The 18,619-nt window shown below is 34.9% G+C and overlaps 1 protein-coding gene across 1 annotated transcript; it reads left to right on the forward strand.

The window, feature by feature from the left end:
* The first annotated feature begins 7,635 nt into the window (after positions 1-7,635).
* LOC132553811 (methyltransferase-like protein 27) lies at positions 7,636-13,004 on the forward strand. Its single transcript, XM_060218089.1, has 5 exons — positions 7,636-7,740; positions 10,686-10,817; positions 11,065-11,203; positions 11,691-11,783; positions 12,823-13,004. Exons 1-5 carry the CDS (start codon positions 7,636-7,638, stop codon positions 13,002-13,004), a joined length of 651 nt encoding a protein of 216 aa, XP_060074072.1.
* The last annotated feature ends 5,615 nt before the right edge of the window (positions 13,005-18,619 follow it).

The following is an 18,619-nucleotide window of genomic DNA, read 5'->3' on the forward strand; positions in this document are numbered from 1 at the left end:
ACACAGCGGTCTAGTGAGGTACATGAAAAATGGCCTCACTTTAACGAAATCATGTTAACTCTTTAATTCCCAACTACGCATTTCTACACATTGTGATTGTCATATCTCTCTTATTTGTGGAGGTATTGATCTGCTGATTATATTTCATAAATTACGAGAAATTGCTAAACAATTTTTGTTGTAGTAGATTTGAATTTGGTAAATATTTCTTACGCTTTGTGCGAGTTGAAAATACAAGGAAATTTTTTCCCAGACATCTTGGATTGATGACGTCGTGTGCTCGGTGTGCGTAAATGTCTATTCGCGGTCCGGGTTGCATTCCACATACAAGTTCATAAAAACGAAATATTTCACTCGAATTCAATACATGGATACCTAATATCCAAAATGTTATGCATGAACATTGTCCGTCTGTATTGATAAAGAAGCGGTTGCAATTTCCTTTCTTAAACATGCCTCAATTTACGATCGTTGCCGAATCAGAGTTGGAAAATTCTTTAGACGTTTCCGTAAGATGACACATTTACAATATAATGTATATCCTATTCAGACTATACAGCGAACCCTCGCATGATTATACATCTGCATTTTTCCTGTGATATCACTTCAGAAGAAGCATGCAGCACTTACGATATCACACTATACATGTAAACCCACCTACTCCATATGTACTATGTACATTTTTTCGTGACGGCTTTCTTAATTTTGTGTAACATCGACTAGTGGGACCAACTTTTATTCGCGAGCTCAGCGGACGCTTTATGGTATTTTGTGTTGTTATTCTTATAACCGACAAGCTTCAGCTGTCTATCATACATTTTGTCATTAAATATACAAGCATTTTTGTAAGATCAGTAATAGCAACACTTAAGGTTTAAAGTTTGCTATAAGGGCCTGTTTGCCTTCCAACATTTCAGGAGGCGCGATAAATTTGACAATCAGGTTATTATGCATATAAAACAATATCTGTAATCAACTTACACAAGTTTTTAAATATAAATTCATCGATATAGGTGTTCCATGCTTGTTCATTATAAAGTCCAAATTTGTAGTAATGAGGAGACGAGAACTTTATGAACGGAAAATCAATAAAAAACATAACAGAATAACGCATCCTATTCAAGTAAATTGTTATATATTTCACATACAATATGCAATGATAAAATACGACATAATTCTTAAGTTGTAATTTTCCTTATATCAGTATCCAATCTCTAACATGATCGTCGAGCATAAGAAGACGATGACACCACCGAGACAGATCGAAGTCCGTGGTAACATATTGGTATATGTGGATATGTCGGCGTGTGTTAGTGAAGCCATGAATCATGCAGTTCAAAATGCCGGTCGTCTTGCGATGAAATTTAGGCAGTGTTGATTTCATATGTTAATTCAAATTTGTTTCTATATCCACAAAAAGTTTATGTTAACTGATATACCACCCTATTTAGTATGTTGATATCGTCGTGTTTTTCTCGCATTAATGCTTTTGCTGAAAGCAACCGGCGACAAAACTACAACAATCATTGTGTTAAAAGGCCTATTTTACAAAAGCCACGGTTAATATTTCACCATGATTGCATAAACATCTCATATTGAAAAATCTTACATTTTCCTCACATCAAGGCGTTTGCGGATAGCCGACAAGACTTTAACAACCATTGTGTTGATTAACATTAATTTTAATGACAGGACATAACTCTCTGTGGTTGCTTGAACATTGTCTTCGTCACCCATGCATACTTCTAATATTTTTTTTTTAATTTTTAAAATCTTAGTAGTGAACATCAATGCAGTCGGAATTTGGGATCTGATATTTTACATGAATAAACCTCCAGCTCATTTACATAATGAAGCCGTGTTTTAGATAAGCATAGCAGTTGATAGATCGTTAAACAATATGATACCATAAATCTTAAATCATGTTTTTTCTTGACAGCAAACAAAAAACTGCCATTACAAAACAAATTTGACTCGACTTCCTATAGGTTATCTTAATCTTTATTTTAATTTTCTTCTTTATTCCTTTGTTTAATACTCAGGTATTCCTTATATTGATATTCTGACGCTCGTTTCAATTAATTTAAGCTTTGTATGCATGCCTGCGTTATAATACATCTATGAATATAATTCAGGAGTTATATTCCATATCAGGAGAGAAAAATATATGTTTACTTGTTAATTGTATAAACGATGTAAACGTATTAAATGTGCATGCAGACTTCTCTTGAAAGAAATTTAGGTTGCCATCGTAACCAGACCACTATGGACTGGTATTTGTGTAATGACCTTTAGTTCAGTCCTTATGTAATTAAATTACAAAATGAAATTTGCTAATTTCAACATCAAACATTCGAAAAACGAGCTAGTAACCATGGCAACAACCATGAATCAGTAAATTTCTGGCAAATACATATCCTTAGGTTCCTAATCCAGTAGTTCATAATACTATGAATTCCGGATGTATTTTATATTCACTTCATGTTTCAGCAAAATGACAGATTTTTCTTAATGTTATTAAAATTCCTGGGAGTTAAGGGGTTAACATACATTATGGTAAAACCACAGCGGTCTAGTGAGGTCCAGGAAAGTTACCTCACTTGAAGTGGGGTACATAGTAAAAATGTCATGTGATGTATGGATCCGATTTTCTACGCAGAATCCAGGGCCGGCAAAGGGAGGTAACGGGAAAAAAATACCTCGTTTTTTCTTACCTCACTTCGTGACTGTGTAGTCATGCTTTGTACCCCGGAGCGAACACCCACACATATACACACCCACACATACACACACGCACGCACGCACGCACGCACACACACATACATACATACATTAATATTGCTATTAAATAACAGTAAATTAGACGCATCAAAACCCTTGCCTGGTCAGTATCGACTGTCTGTTGCCGTTAAATATCTATACATTACAGGCATCACAACCCTTGCCTGGTCATTATCGACTGTCTGTTGTAGTTAAATAACTATACATTACAGGCATCACAAACCTTGCCTGGTTAGTATCGACTGTCTGTTGTAGTTAAATAACTATACATTAGAGGCATCAGAACCCTTGCCTGGTTAGTATCGACTGTCTATTGTAGTTAAATAAGTGTACATTACAGACATTACAACCCTTGTCCGGTCAGTATCGACTGTCTGTTGTAGATAATAACTATACATTACAGGCATCACAACCCTTGTCCGGTCAGTGTCGACTGTCTGTTGTAGTTAAATAAGTGTACATTACAGGCATCACAAACCTTGTCCGGTCAGTATCGATAATCTGTTGCTGTTAAATAATCATTATTAAGACGCATAATAAACCTTACCTGGTTAGTATCGACTGCCTGTTGCCGTTAAATAGCTATATATTACTGGCATAACAAACCTTGCTTGTTCAGCATCGACTGCCTGTTGCTGTTAAATAACTATACATTACAGACATCACAGCCCTTGCCTGGTCAGTATCGACTGTCTGTTGCTCTTAAATAACTGTAAATTACATACATCACAGCCATAGCCTGGTCAGTATTTATTGTCTGTTGAGCAAAACGTACTCTCACGTGTTTTACATGAATACATATAGTAAAATACGGCTAAGTCGAAGTCTGCGGTATCAAATGAAATGTCCGACTTATCCGATGGTTCCACTTAGCCGTGTTTCTATGAACGATAATATTGTGAATCGAAGATTGGCAGTACATGTATTTCCATCAGTTGTTTACGTGTCTCATAGCACGGCGTTTCGGTCATGAATAAGTAATAAATAAACAAAAATATTTTGTAATTTTATACACTGACGATATCTTTTATTTAATAAACAGTTATTTTGGTCACTGCAAAATAATGTAATGGAAATGCAACATATCTAAAGTTTGAAACGACAAGAATGTGCAAAAAGGTAGTCAAACATAGATGTCTAGTTTACACATGAACATTTGGCCCCGGTTGTTCAAAAACTGGTTAGAGATAACCAGCTAGAAAACCTAGGCGAAGATGACACGATTATGAACATTTTTTAATGTGCAACATCTGAAGGTTTGCTGAGACATGTAAGTGCTTTTAACACTCTTGATCTTTCATCTGTGGCAATAATTTGAATTTCTTCACTAGTCACTGGGAAAACGAGTATAAAATTAGATACAGTTTTACACATATTCATTGGGATCTTTGTTCGTGTAAGGAAAAGAGGAGGAAATACAATCTGCCCTTGAAAATCAAGGTAAGTAGTTGTATCGCTTACATTTTTGGTATATATTTTATTTTAGTCGTTTTACATAGAAGACTAATGGTATAACATGTTCAGTATAAAAAGTCACGATAAAAACCACATTAGTAAACAATGTAGTTAGAATTTACTGAAGGTTCTATAGCAGTGCGGTTTTCCTTTTTTACAATTCATTATCCTTTTTCAATTTGAAAACAAAATACTATTTGTTAAGTTAAAATTGAAGTTTTTGGCATTTTTCGTTAATATAGAACAGGTAATCTATGACTTTATTCACTTAAACTTTTTGCAGGCAATATTTCACTGCTTGCACATTAAACACAGAAAAAAAACTATTAGAAGGATTTTAATGCACACATAACCTCGATGAAACGAGAAAAATAGAAATCTTTACACAGAATCCAATGAAAAAGTACAAGGAATAAAACCAGGTATTCTTCCATCATTCAGTGATTTATTTCCCGTTTTACCTGTTCAAGGTTTCTCTGTCACCTCCAGTCCCTAGGGTTAATGACTTCTGCTTCATTGACGACTCCCGCCTAGTATTGGTCAATCCAAAAAAGTATTAGCCACGCTCCTAAATACGACCAAGTTAAAATAAAATGGATCCTTCCTTTATACAAACGCTCGTCTAACACATCCAATGAGATTATTATGACGACATAACATCTTCAGTCTTATCAACCCGCATTTCTCAAACCCATGGTATTTGAGTTTATTTGTAAGCCGCCGACGTCATTCTCGAAAATAGTAATATTGGAAATATGCCTTAGAATATCAGATAAGTAAAACCGAGGCAAAGAACTTATCAAATGACATTTTCGTCAATAGTTTGTCTAAAAGGGCTTATAGAATAAATGTGGTACGTTTTCGCATATTATCATTATTGAAGCATTTGCGAGAAGTAAATCTATAGATCTTGGTGAAATCAATCATGTGACTTTCAAATGCATGTATACAATTTATGGAATATAATTATAAAATAATAGAAAATGCTCTTCCATGTCCGTATGCGGACTTCTATATGGACTGTTATTTGTGTAATTGCGTCACCACGTTATTTTCGAAATTGTGTGACAAACTGAAATATGATTCTGTACAAAAGTAATTCTCGAAAATAAATACAATGGTTGTGTCCGCACAACGTCTAATGTGGGATCGCACATAGTCAGAAGAAATGCGCACAAAGTAAACACGGTAGGAAAAATGGACGAAGTTTGATGTCGCAAATATGTGCGCTCGATGTACGGTTCCCTCGCACAGATGTGCGATTCTATCGTGGTTCATATGGATTTAGAAGTGACTTATTATAGTATAGGGTGGGTTTATTTATGTTATACATATATAGGAGTACAGCTGAGCATATTCCCTAATCAAGTCGTATTTAATAGGTCAGGCACACGTTGTAGTGTGGGAGAACGGTGACGCTACCTATACAAACAAGGGAGACAATCACGTACAATATTCACAATTTATTTAAAAAATATACACCAATATACATTTGAATATACCCAGTCCCTTGACCACACACACATGTACACTCCTCCTTATGAAAACTCTCACACGAATGAATATTTACAATGTGAAGTTAAAGAGAATACCATAACTAGAGTTCATTATCCACGGCTGTAAAGTAAGGACACAGACAGAAAAGTTCATCGATCATGTTGTCGTTGTCGTGGCTACCTATGTCCTTCAACCCGTGCGTGTAGTAAGAGCTCAATACTTCAACGTGACGTAATGATGTTTATGACGTCATAGTATCAAGATCTATAACCCTGTTCTGCTCAGGATCGTCACCAAGGACATCACTTAGAATTGTCGTCACTGCTTCATCAGATGATGGAAAGATAACACAGGATACTGAGGCCGCAGCGCTCAGGCCCCTAGATCTCCCACTCCTACATGCGTTGCGTGCATTATGGTAGGCAGTCCAGCGAGAACCTTACTGTACCGTGGAACCAATATAGTCTCTCATTACGTATCCTGGTTGTCTCATCCACAACAAGGTAAGGCCGTTCCAACGGAGGTCATGCCCCATCTGTAAAATACAGATGCGAAAAATACCTATTACCTAGAACATCTACCACACACCAAACACAACTACCAATCTCTATAATAGACATACACGTATCTGATATAATACAGACTATTATTCACATGCGAATATTACGTTACATAAACGTTTTAATACTTGAGTATGCATGCCATGAACAACTTCGAATGATATGCAAAACACTATGTCTGTTCGAATATTCTATATACAGAATTGACATTTATTACATAATTCTAACTTAAAATTAGCTCACTTGTAATTCAGTTCCATAAAGAACAACTAACATTATTCTGAATAAACCGAGAAAGTTATTCAGTACTATAAGCTGTAGACAAACTGTACAAAGTATTTGAAATTGAACCATACTGGAAAACTGAGCACGTAATCACGTCACGCATGATAAGCGCGCACCTGTACCTTACCTAAACAATACCTGCACACTGTTAAGTATAACTATAAAAACCCTACGAAATAAGGAAATATAAAGTCATAGATACAAGAATAGATACAAAGAGTAAAGACTTACTCCGTTTGTGGGTAGTTTCTGGCGCAAACAATGTTTGGTTCTCCACCAGTAAATGTGACACGTCTAACCGCTTCAATGGTCTGTGACTGTGTGTCAAATACCTACCCGGCGGTGCCTTATTTCCGGGTCGGGATAGGTATGCCAATTGTCTGTCGGAAGATCTTACCACTACACTCGATGAGAAATTTGATTTGGGCTATTTTTTCACGAAATACGCTTTTTTTAGTTCCCAATCATATATGTGCACAAGTGTTCACCTTTCTTGAAAATGAAAGCTTCCATAACAAGACAAGGCATTCTTTCAATTCAGAAAAGGGTATAGAGGTGTCCATAGTGGAGAAATCAAGTTCCACTGAAGCCATTTAGGCAAAATTTTTCTGAGAAATGAAAGTCAGGAAAACTTTGTTGTCACTTACGATACTTACATTTCGGGTTGATATTATTATTTGATAACTATCACCACTACTACTGTTACAGAATATTTTAGAAATTTAAAGAAATTGACACAGCATTATATACAGTTAGGACTATATTTTGTTTCCTTTAAATAAGTTACAGTTAACAGTTGCCTGGTAACAATTAACACTGCATTATATACAGGTAGGACTATAATTTTTAGCTCACCTGGCCCAAAGTTCCGGGGGCCTCTTGTTCTATCTAGCAATGATAATGTATCAGGTCCATGTATATTTTACATGAGTCTATTATCAACACGTGAACAGTCTATCATACGAAAATCGATAATGCCACCCCTTCCAATGCAACCCTGCGACACATATTCGTCTTTAAAAACGAAAAATTATCACATATTTGTTTCAGAATTAAAATGAATACAGGCGAAAATGATGTGAATAAAAAAGTGTTCACACCAGGAAAAAGCAAGGAAGAGGTCAAGGATATTTACAACAGCTGGGCTGATACATACGAAATTGTAAGTCATCAATTCCCTCTAATCTACATCAACTAGTGAAAACCACAACTCAATCAATTTTTATTTCAAACGCAAAATGATGTTCAGAACAAGTAGACGTGATACATCAGGCGGTTGTTCTAGATGATAGTTCTATCACTCGAGTTTGTAACTTTTGAAAAAATTCTGTTAACAATATTAACAATATGATGTGACATGTTGTGAAATGTCATAATTCAAGAAGGTGGCAAGTTTTAGGTAAGATTTTAAAGCATTGTAAGTTGTTTCAAACAAATAAATAACAAGTATCTAATGGATGTATTATCTTTATAGCAATAAATTGATTGGAACCCAGATAAAAGTCAAATATTAAAAAAACAATAAAACAGTTGTCCCACGTGTGTATGAATATTTCTTTATACTTGTAACAACTGATGCCGTTGAAGTGTTACAACATCAACTTTATGTGGTAGAAATTATATTTTTTTCTTTTTTTTCCTTTTCGAAGTTGAGAATATTCTAACTTTAAATTTCTGTTAAAATAATAATAATAGTCTTTATTTATACTTGATAACAGAATGAGTCAAAGACTCGTCTACCTTCTGGTCAAGTATACATAAAATGTACAATAATTACAAAATGTACATAAAACAGGGAAACATTTAAGAAAACAGGAAAAAAGTGCATCAGTTAAAGAATCCACAGCAAATTAAGAGAAGTCCATAAAAAACTTTTTGGCACTTTGTTTAAAAGATAAAAGTGATGATGCGTTTCTCACGGAATCTGGTAAAATATTTCGGGTATATGGTCCCTGATAGGTAAAAGATTTCTTATACAATGCAGTCTTAAAAGCAGGTAGATAAAATATGTTATTAGATGATGATCTAGTAAATCTGGACTGGACATCAGAAGTATATCTAAAATTGTACAGATAATGGGGAACCAGACCATGTAAAACCTTGTATATTAAAACTGATTGGTTGTACATCACTCGCTTTGTAAAAGGTAACCAGTTCAGCTTCTTATACATGTCACTGGAGGGAGTATTGAAATCACACTTCAAAATAATCCTAGCGGCTCTTTTCTGGAGTTTTTCTAGCTTGCCTATATTATTAAGTGAAGTATTGCCCCAGATATTTACACAAAAGTTAAAGTGTGGATTTACAAAACAGTTAAATTATGTTAAACAGGAAGACTGTCTAAGGACCACTCTCAAACGTTTCATTTGAAAAATGTAAAAAGACAGTTTTTTGTACACATTGTTAACTTGGGTATTCCAAGACAAACAATCATCTACAGTGACACCGAGAAGTTTTTCTGTTCTTACATTTTCAATCACAGTGTCATTGATTACAATATTTAATTGCCGACTTTGTCTGCTCTTACGTTGGTAAGTGCCAATCAACATGGATTTTGTTTTCTCAGTATTGATACACATTTTGTTAGATCTACACCATTCAGAAATGAGACTTGCGTCAGCATTTAGTTTGTCACTTATGACATCAATGGACTTATCACTGCACTCAACTGAGGTATCATCAGTAAACATATTGGAGGTACAGTGTTTGTTTAATAGAGGTAAATCATTAACGTACAAAATGAACATCAATGGACCCAGTATTGATCCCTGAGCTACGCCAACAGTAAGCTGCTGACTATCACTTAATGTACTCTTAAAATTTACAGTTTGAAAACGATCAAGAAGGAAAGATTTGAAAAATGTTAATGCATTGTCAGAACAGCCATAAGATTGTAGCTTTTGTAATAAGACTTTGTGGTTGACCAAGTCAAACGCCTTGCGAAAATCAAGGAATAGAATACCAGTAAGAAAACCTTTATCAATGGCTTCATACCACGAGTTTGTAATGTTAGTTAAGGCTGTTTGGCATGAGTGACGAGGTCTGAAACCTGACTGATTTTCTAACAAGTTATATTTTGTTAAAAAGTCATAAAAATGGATATGAACATACTTCTCAAGACATTTTGATAACACTGGAAGCACAGATATTGGACTGTAATTAGAAACTAGTTCTTTTTCATCCTTTTTAAAAAGTGGACATACTTTTGCATTTTTCCATACAGAAGGAAACGTGCAAGTTTCAACGCAATGATTCATAATTTTACACAAAACTGGAGCCACATTATCAATACAGTGTTTCAAAAATAAGGTACTAATGTTATCAAAACCAGTAGCTGCTCTACTGTCTAACCCCTTGATGTACTTAACAAAAAAGGAAACATCTATTTGTGGTATAGAAAAAGTATCACCACAAAGTTTCTCAGAAGCAAATGTACGAACATTTTGTAGCATGACTGTGGGGTCGTAGTTATCAGTACTGTCTACGTATTGTTTTGAAATTACCAATATCCTTAGAATCAGTAAATGCGTGTCTTTTGTACAAATATTTCGCGTGTAAGTATTTCGGATTTGAAATGCATGCATAAAACATCTACATATTAACTATGTAGCGGAGTGTTATTGTTCAGTTAAAAAGGAATCATTACATTCTCCACCAAGCTGTGTGTTAGACGTGATGATATTGATATCCTCACTGTGAAATTTTGATTTTCAACATGGTAATATTGTGGTTCCCAAACCTATAAGTTTACATGTCGCAGTTGGTTCGTTAATAAAGGGTTGGATTTGAAACAAAATCATGTTGATATGTATTTTCTTTGTTGTTTTCATGCAAAGTTTAATCTCTTTTGTTATGATTCAAACAAAACAAAACAGAATGTAATTAGGCGAAGTTCTCTGTTACTTCAATAAATCGGACTTGTTTGAGCACAAACCATGTCATTCAAAAGGAAGGCACCCATGTGTACCTCTAAACCTGTGATCCGATCTGTAAATGGATATCTAAAAAAGACCAGAAATATGTAGATGTGTTAGTGATATTGTTTATTTTTCGAAATAAATTGAAAATGTTTCATGTACTTCAGTCTAGACACATGTCAATTTATAGGATTTAAACCCTGGTCGATATCAAGGTCCGATACAGGCAGCCATTGAATGCTGTGACGTTATACCAGAAGCAAACAGAGAGAGTGCCTTAGTGCTCGATGTGGCTGCTGGAACAGGATTTCTTGGGAAAGAGGTATAACTCAGGGAGTTCAACATGTTTTGAATTTAGAGCTTTTGTGATCAGTTTCTAAAAATAAATGTAACCACAAGATTAGAGAACAAGTAGGTAGATCGACAATGGAAGTTAACATGGGTTTTGTTTTTAAGTCAAGCTTGGATCTTACCCACGGCCTCTGAATGTGACTCTAATTGAGGTGATGTACATCTTGATTGAAGTTGTCAAGACGTCGATGTTATATGAATCTGTATTGGTTTTATAGCTGCAGCTGAAAGGTTTCAGAAATCTTCATGCATTGGACCCATCAACAAAAATGTTAAAGAAGGCCGATACTAAGAACGTTTATCAGAAATTCATCAACGATTTTATATCGGAGGAGCCACTGATCCAGGTAGAGGCTGGTATGTAGGAAATGGTGATTGGAGAATGGATTACGTCATTCTTTTATCTGTGTATGGAATTAAATTATACCAGTATTTAAACTTATTAATTACAATGTTCTTTCTATAGCAGTGGTTTATATATGACTCGATAGAATTGTGCTTGTGTTGGTTCCTGAAGATATTGAAGAGATCTCGATGAATGTATATTTACCAATTTAATCTCGAAAATGTATTCCACTTTGAATCATCTAGTCAGAAGAGAGACATCAAAACAACGTATTAAAGCCAAGTATAAGGAACTGCTTGTAACTACAAATGAAATATAGATTTGCGATTTTACATGCGAATAGAAAAAAATATCATTCTATAACGTTAATATTCCTAAGATTTAAGAGAAATATTAATACATTTCAAGATAAATTCTTATCTTATTACTTAATATTCTTGCTTGTGTGTAATTGGATTGATTTGTAACGTTTTGTAAACCACTGACTATTTCTTTCAGACACCTATGACATCGTCGCTTCATCCGGAGGAATGGGCCAAAGTCACATTCCGGCAGGTGCATTATGGGAGATGTTAAGAATAACCCGTAAAGGTAATCACTTTCTGTATTTTTTTCTCGTTTGCTGCCCTTGTAAACATTTCGCTATAATCCCTTCTGGATATTTTGCAGTATTCCAGGACAAAACAGCTGTATGCAGTTTAATTAATATTTTATCTCTACTGTATCTTCTATTTCTATTGAAAGGTGCTATTCACTTGTGCGGTTTTTGTACAATCTTTTGAAAGAGTATGTGTTAGACACTGCTAGTGGACTTTAAGTCCCCGAGATTTGCCGTAACCTGTACGCCACGTTTTAATTCATTGTAATATTGACACGGTTCAGAATATACACATGTATTTGACGTAGTTTTAAGATTATCTGATATATAGAAATCACAAAATTTATTTAATTTTGTAATTTGTGCACCTTCCCGTCTGGATTGTGAATTTTCTTGACATGTAGATAGATATATATATATATGACAAAAGGATTGGACATAATGCAGAGCATATTTAAATCCTCTCCCAAACATAACATCACAGTTTTACAAGGCAAAATACATTGATATACAACGTAGTCATTAAATGATAATATTGCAATATAACAGAAAGGAAGCAACTCCTATCTACCTGAGTTTACCTGATATATGAAAATTACAAAATTTATTCAATTATTAGGCTAGTTAACCTCCTGTCTAGCTTTTGAATTTTCTTTTGGTTACTTTAGATTTTTCCCAGTCGCCTCATAAACCCTTAGCATCACTGACGACAGCTGTATAATGTAGTTTAATCGTTTTTGGTTGAATGTATCTCACATTTAATTTGCATTGAAAGTTGCTATTCACTTGTGTGTCTTTTATACAATCATCGTTAGACGCTGATCTTGTATTCTTTCTGTCTTGTAAAGTTAGTTGATATTGACACATTTGAATGCTATTATTTTGTTGTGTATCATCTGTGATTATCCTACCTTTACTTCGGACGCTAAACCTAATCAGATGATATGTACTCAAATGAATGCTTTGCGCCGGTGGTAACATTGGCCATTACAATCCCTTTGTGCCTATAATGTATCGATTGTTATATTTCAGGTGGATTTATCATCTTAGTGATGCGAGAGGAATACCTGAGACATCCGGTATATGACGGTATACTGGAAGTGTTGATGGAAAACATGGAGAAGACTAGAAAATGGAAAATGATTAAAAAAAGAATAATTTCGAAGTATTTTGCTGAAAAAGAAGGCGTTGTATTCGTATTTGAGAAAGCATAACATTTGCGTGAACAAAATGACTACTGACGGAATATTCACTAGTAATTAGATCGAAACAGGTTAGGGCCACAGGAAAATATTATAACGGCATAGTTACGTATGATATACTCAGCCTTTATTATACCATATTCTTTATCCTGCGACCCTAACTACCTACCTTTACTTCATGTCTATGTGAACTTTGTATACATGTATATTCTAAACACTATAACTAGCTGAGTGTTTTTGTATTATGAATATAGGAATATATAGTAGATATATCTGTACCATTATCGCTTATCAGCAATTCTGTCATTACGTGTCAAGACATTGAGTAACTTTTTCTTGTTTAATGACCTAGTGTGATAGAATTGTCCTACTTGTATGGGCATGTAGCACAAGGAATATATATCGACATATTATTTAAAAGTTGAATAAATTTTAACAAAAGTTCATCACTATTTCTACATCTAAACACCAGAGGAAGCTTAAAAAATCTATCCTTCTTAAAACCAACGATTCTTATCGGTCGATCATTTGTAACTAGATATATCGGTATTTGTGGAGAATAAGAAGTTGTGTACAATTAATCGGCTATATCTAATAAGCATGTTCAGCACCGTAAAATGACTAAGCGGTAGAGTTTGTTCATTCGACCATAAAAGTTTGAGCCTCAAGGAAGCTTAAAAGTGTCCAGTAATGGTGATTCAGGCAGGGAATCATATCGTGGCTAAGCCGACGTCGGCAAAACTTATATAAATAACACCAAGAAAATACCAACATGGCAACATAATCATAATTCAAACCGAAATTCTATATAACTAGGGCAAAATATGAAAAAGTACAAGATCAATAAAATTAGGTGTTCCGGAAGGGTAAACGTCTGCTGCTTCACTGAAGAAACCCGCCATGGAAACCCTCACATCGCATCAGAAATTAGATATTTCAAAATTTCATTATGACGACTGCAAAACTTCCACGCTCTTTCGATCAACCTGCAAAACACGTAGTTTCGAGTCGGTATATATTGAGATATCTTTCACGAAAATCGTGATATTGAGAAAAAGCCTTTAATTGTGACATGTAAACACCATAGGTTGGGGACGCAGAAATGTTGCTCTCCAGAAATCGAAAATTTACATTGCAAAAAATGAAATCATAACACGAAGACCTTGCAAAAAAGTCATATAATCATACATTCTAAAGTGACAAGCGTGTGTTGTGTTCTCGACGATCCGCCATATAAATCTTGTTCAATCCGAGTAAGTACTTACAGATTTCCAAATGAGAATGATATGGTGGCTGATTCGGGACATCGTAATATCGCTTCGTTTAATAGGAAGCGATATTGCGATATTGCGATATCACGATATCACGATGCGATACGATGCGATGCGAAATCACGATATCACGATAACAAACCGGCGTCACGGGTTACAATTACTGACTGTATTGACAAAACAAATTTATCTATTTTAAAGCAACTATTGAATATGTCAGAGCCACGAATAGATTATGATTATCTAATGTTCGTGTTCATTTCTTATACTAACTTTTCTATAGTAAAAAATCCTAAATGGTTCATCTACTCGATTAATCAATATCACTTTCCCAGTCTCACCTCTTTCCCAGTATTGTATATACAAAGTATAACACTAATATTCACAGAGATGTGTCTATGATCATAACCATTATTATATACCGTGTAATTGTATCTAAGCAGCTTGCAACTTCATAACGCACAAATAAAATCAATAGTCTAAATTAGATCACTATGATGACCGTAAAGCTTCCACATAATTTTCATCAACTTCATCTTTTGAAAGCCTGTGTTACGAAATTGTCTATCAGTTGACGGCGTCTTGCACGAAAATTGTAGTTATTGGGGATAAACCTTCCTTCTTGTAAAAACAATAAGTTTGGAGTGCAGAAATATTGCTATCAAGAAATGAAAGGGTCACATTAGGGAAAATGGAATCACCACGCTTATCATACAGCTTGGTGGAAAGCTGTTGATGTTGGTTTCTTTGTAGAAAAACAACACCCAATAATTAGGACACCTTCGTTCCCGGCCAAACTCGTCCAGATGACGAATTTTCCGGACTACTGGGTATAGTTAACCAGCCGATCTAGCCGGAGTTATCTAATGACATTGAAGTTCTTTTCAGAATGTGTAGCTTTTATTCTGAGTACACGTATTCTAAGTGTCTTTCTTTGTTACGTTTTTTCCCATAGATATCAAGGACGATTTGTTGAATGTCTGCGCGATATCAACATTGATGTTTTTACTGAAATGTGTTATCGCCTACACGCTTTCTGAATATGATATGAACTGCAGATCATTAAATTGTTAGAATCAAGTGACTCGGTTAAGTGTATACATGTATGGGCAAAGGGTACACATATATTTGAAAGCAATAAAATACTGTAATTGAAAATCTGTTTCAGTTTATTGCTCTATGCGTCACTGTTATCAAAAAATAAATCTCAAATGTATAAATTATTGGAGGAGCACTTAACTTCACTCATTGGACGACGTCGCTGATTGAATGGGAACTGAACGTCATTTTGGTTGTAGTGAAACTTGTCGTTTTTTGTAATATTAGAAATTACAGTTTAGTCATTCATCCGATTTTAACACACAGTTTCTATCACTGGTATCATGGAAATCTGTGTTATGTTTTCTGTAATATTCCGAAACTTGATTGTCCCACCGTTACTAACCATTAGTGTGTACAGAGTTGTCACGAAAGAGTTTCAGAGTGCATATTTCTATTATCTCCACGCTCAATCAAAAGAAAAAACACAAGAAACAATCAACTCTTTTTCATTTACATCGTATATTCATCGCAAGGTACAAAAGATTTATTATCAATACCTTTTGTTTGATTGTTTATTAAGATTAAACTAAGCTAGTGTTATCTTGCAATGAATCCTTATAAGTTTAGGGCGACGACTCCTATTGTCTACAATTACGAATTCAAATGAGTTCAAAATATCTTTACCGTTTGTCACAATTCACCGGTTCGTGACAGAATTTTATGAAATACACATTCAGCATTCAATTCTGCAGTTCTCGTGATGGTTGAATATGGTTTTCACAACTGTCGTTGTAGATGCAGAATGGTTACTATGTGGTTTGAAGTATTTAGTGTCAATGCAATTCAGCAACACAACTCAAATGCAACTGTTTTTTAAATTTTCACGTAACTGATACATTGCAAATGCAGTTTTTGAATGCATTGACCAGTTAGTAACCTCAGTAAAGTTGCAGTCGATAGGTTAAAAACTTTAAGGTCTAAAGTGCTGTTATACCTCGGCAAATTTGATCCAGTGTTGAAAAAAACTTTCATAAATATTCTAATCAACACACTAGTTTTAATAGAAGAATTATCTTGAACGATAAAATATATAGCTGATCGAGCTGTATCAAAGCACTTACCAGTGTAATATAGGACTATATTAGATGAAAACAATTTCAGTGATAATATAACTTTCGTAGTTTTGGCCCACCAGAGCGTTTCTTTCTAGTCACTGTATTGAAATTCGCCGATTTCCTATTCCGGATGCAAATGATTCGAAAGTTGAATAAGTTGTTTTCTTTCTTTGTATTTCAAAACATTCTTATCATGTAATAACATAAAACGATTGAATGCAACGTAAAGTATGTTTACTTCGTCGTCAAGTGTAACGTAAAACTACCTGAACGTCAAAAAACATGCGAATATGACGAGTGATTGATAAGTTGTGAGCCTTGTATTGCAGAAGTTAAGCCGGGATGTCCTTTGTCAGTTCCATTTTTCCCGACTTTTTATGACTGTGTATCCTTTGGTCACTTCATGTTGAAAAGGTAGTACTCTAACATAAACAAGGCAAGTGACGTTTGAAAAATCGAAGTATATCCATACTGATATGGTAGCAACACTAGGGAATGAATCCCCTTCATGTCTACAATGAATAGATGGGTGGCGGAATGTAAGCATAGCAGGCAGAGCCTTGGGATGGCGCACACCCTAGAAGGCCAGTCACTGTTGTAACTCCAGAATAGTCAATGATATTGTTATCGCTGAAAGGCGAGATATAACTTCAGTACAATTTGGATTTCAGAGATAAGAATGCATTCCACAGGACACCATGGTAAGTCCCATCTAATGGACTGAATGTTAGTGAATAGTAGCGTACTCGTGCTATAATTTTTGTTGTTTAATGTCCATATGTAGGTCATCACTCCGTAACTTTCTGCTGTTATTTTCGCTCTTAATCAAATTCCTTTCTTTCAATTAAAAGTGTAATATTTAAAGAGTGGAAAGGGAAAACTGATATGCGATTGAGAAAAGGCAATTTTATTGCTAAGTTGGTTAGGCGGTGTGTTAGTGATCCTACTCTCTGGGGTTGAGGACAGAGCGGTGGTAGTAAGTATTCCGCATGACCACTTTGACTGTTTATGTTAAATATTTGCTGGGTCAAAAAAGTGTTGGATGGGGCACAGAAAATGAGACTCCAGACATGCAGAGCCTCTGTATGTATCCGTTGATGGGATGATCAGTAACAATCCACCCCGATCCAGTTTCAAAAGTCAGCCGTCTTAGAGTATAAGTTAATAACCATATGTACATTCTATTTAACAATTCAAAGCAGTATAGAAAGTGATTTACATGTGTACGTTTACATATCCCAATATGACTTCATTTCATAGATTAACAGCGTAAATACTTTTAAGATTTAAGTCAAATACATGCAAGAAATTACATGTTATATACACGTAACACGGACGAAAGGTGATTTGAAAAGCCAGCCATAAGTGAAAAGTGGTCCAAAGGTGAACTCATTGCATAATTGTACAAATTGCACCATTCTCGATAACATGCAGATATAATTTTCACATCAGCATGTAATTCACCTTTGTGAACTATAAATTAAATGTATTTCTGAGAATAAAGATACACATGTGTTGTAATGTATGACCTTTCATCACTCTATGTAGTCAGTTCGACACCATTCATTCCCGACTTCATTACTATATTACAAGCAAAGTTCATGCGTATATTATTTCTCATCGCACCACACGATATTTCGTTGTTGCTTTTCTGAAAATGTCGGCGGAGACAGATGAAGAAATTATTGAAGCTATGATTATAACTGATTCAGACACTACTACATATGGGCATATAGATCGACGTTTTACAAGTCACCCTGCCATAGGACTAAACTATACAAGTAATGTTTGAAATGTGCATTGATAATGTGCAGTATAATGTAAGGAATCAATTTGTTATAAAGATAACATTTTACAATGGGATGGATATACTTGTTATAGAGGATACACTCTACAACAGGAGGGATCTATTTGCTAAAGAGATCACACTACAATGGGAAGAAAGTATTGGTAATATTTGTCACACTCTACAACGGGAGGGATCTATTTGTTATAGTGGTCACACTCTACAACGGGAGAGATCTATTTCTTATAGTGGTCACACTCTACAACGGGAGGGATCTATTTGTTATACAGATCACACTCTACAGCGAGAAGGATCTATTTGCTATACAGATCACACTCTACAGCGAGAAGGATCTATTTGTTATACAGATCACACTCTACAGCGAGAAGGATCTATTTGCTATACAGATCACAC

The sequence above is a fragment of the Ylistrum balloti genome, unplaced genomic scaffold, assembly GCF_031769215.1.
Source record: "Ylistrum balloti isolate Yb309-2 unplaced genomic scaffold, AGI_CSIRO_Ybal_v1 Utg370356, whole genome shotgun sequence".
In the NCBI taxonomy this organism is placed as follows: Eukaryota; Metazoa; Mollusca; class Bivalvia; order Pectinida; family Pectinidae; genus Ylistrum; species Ylistrum balloti.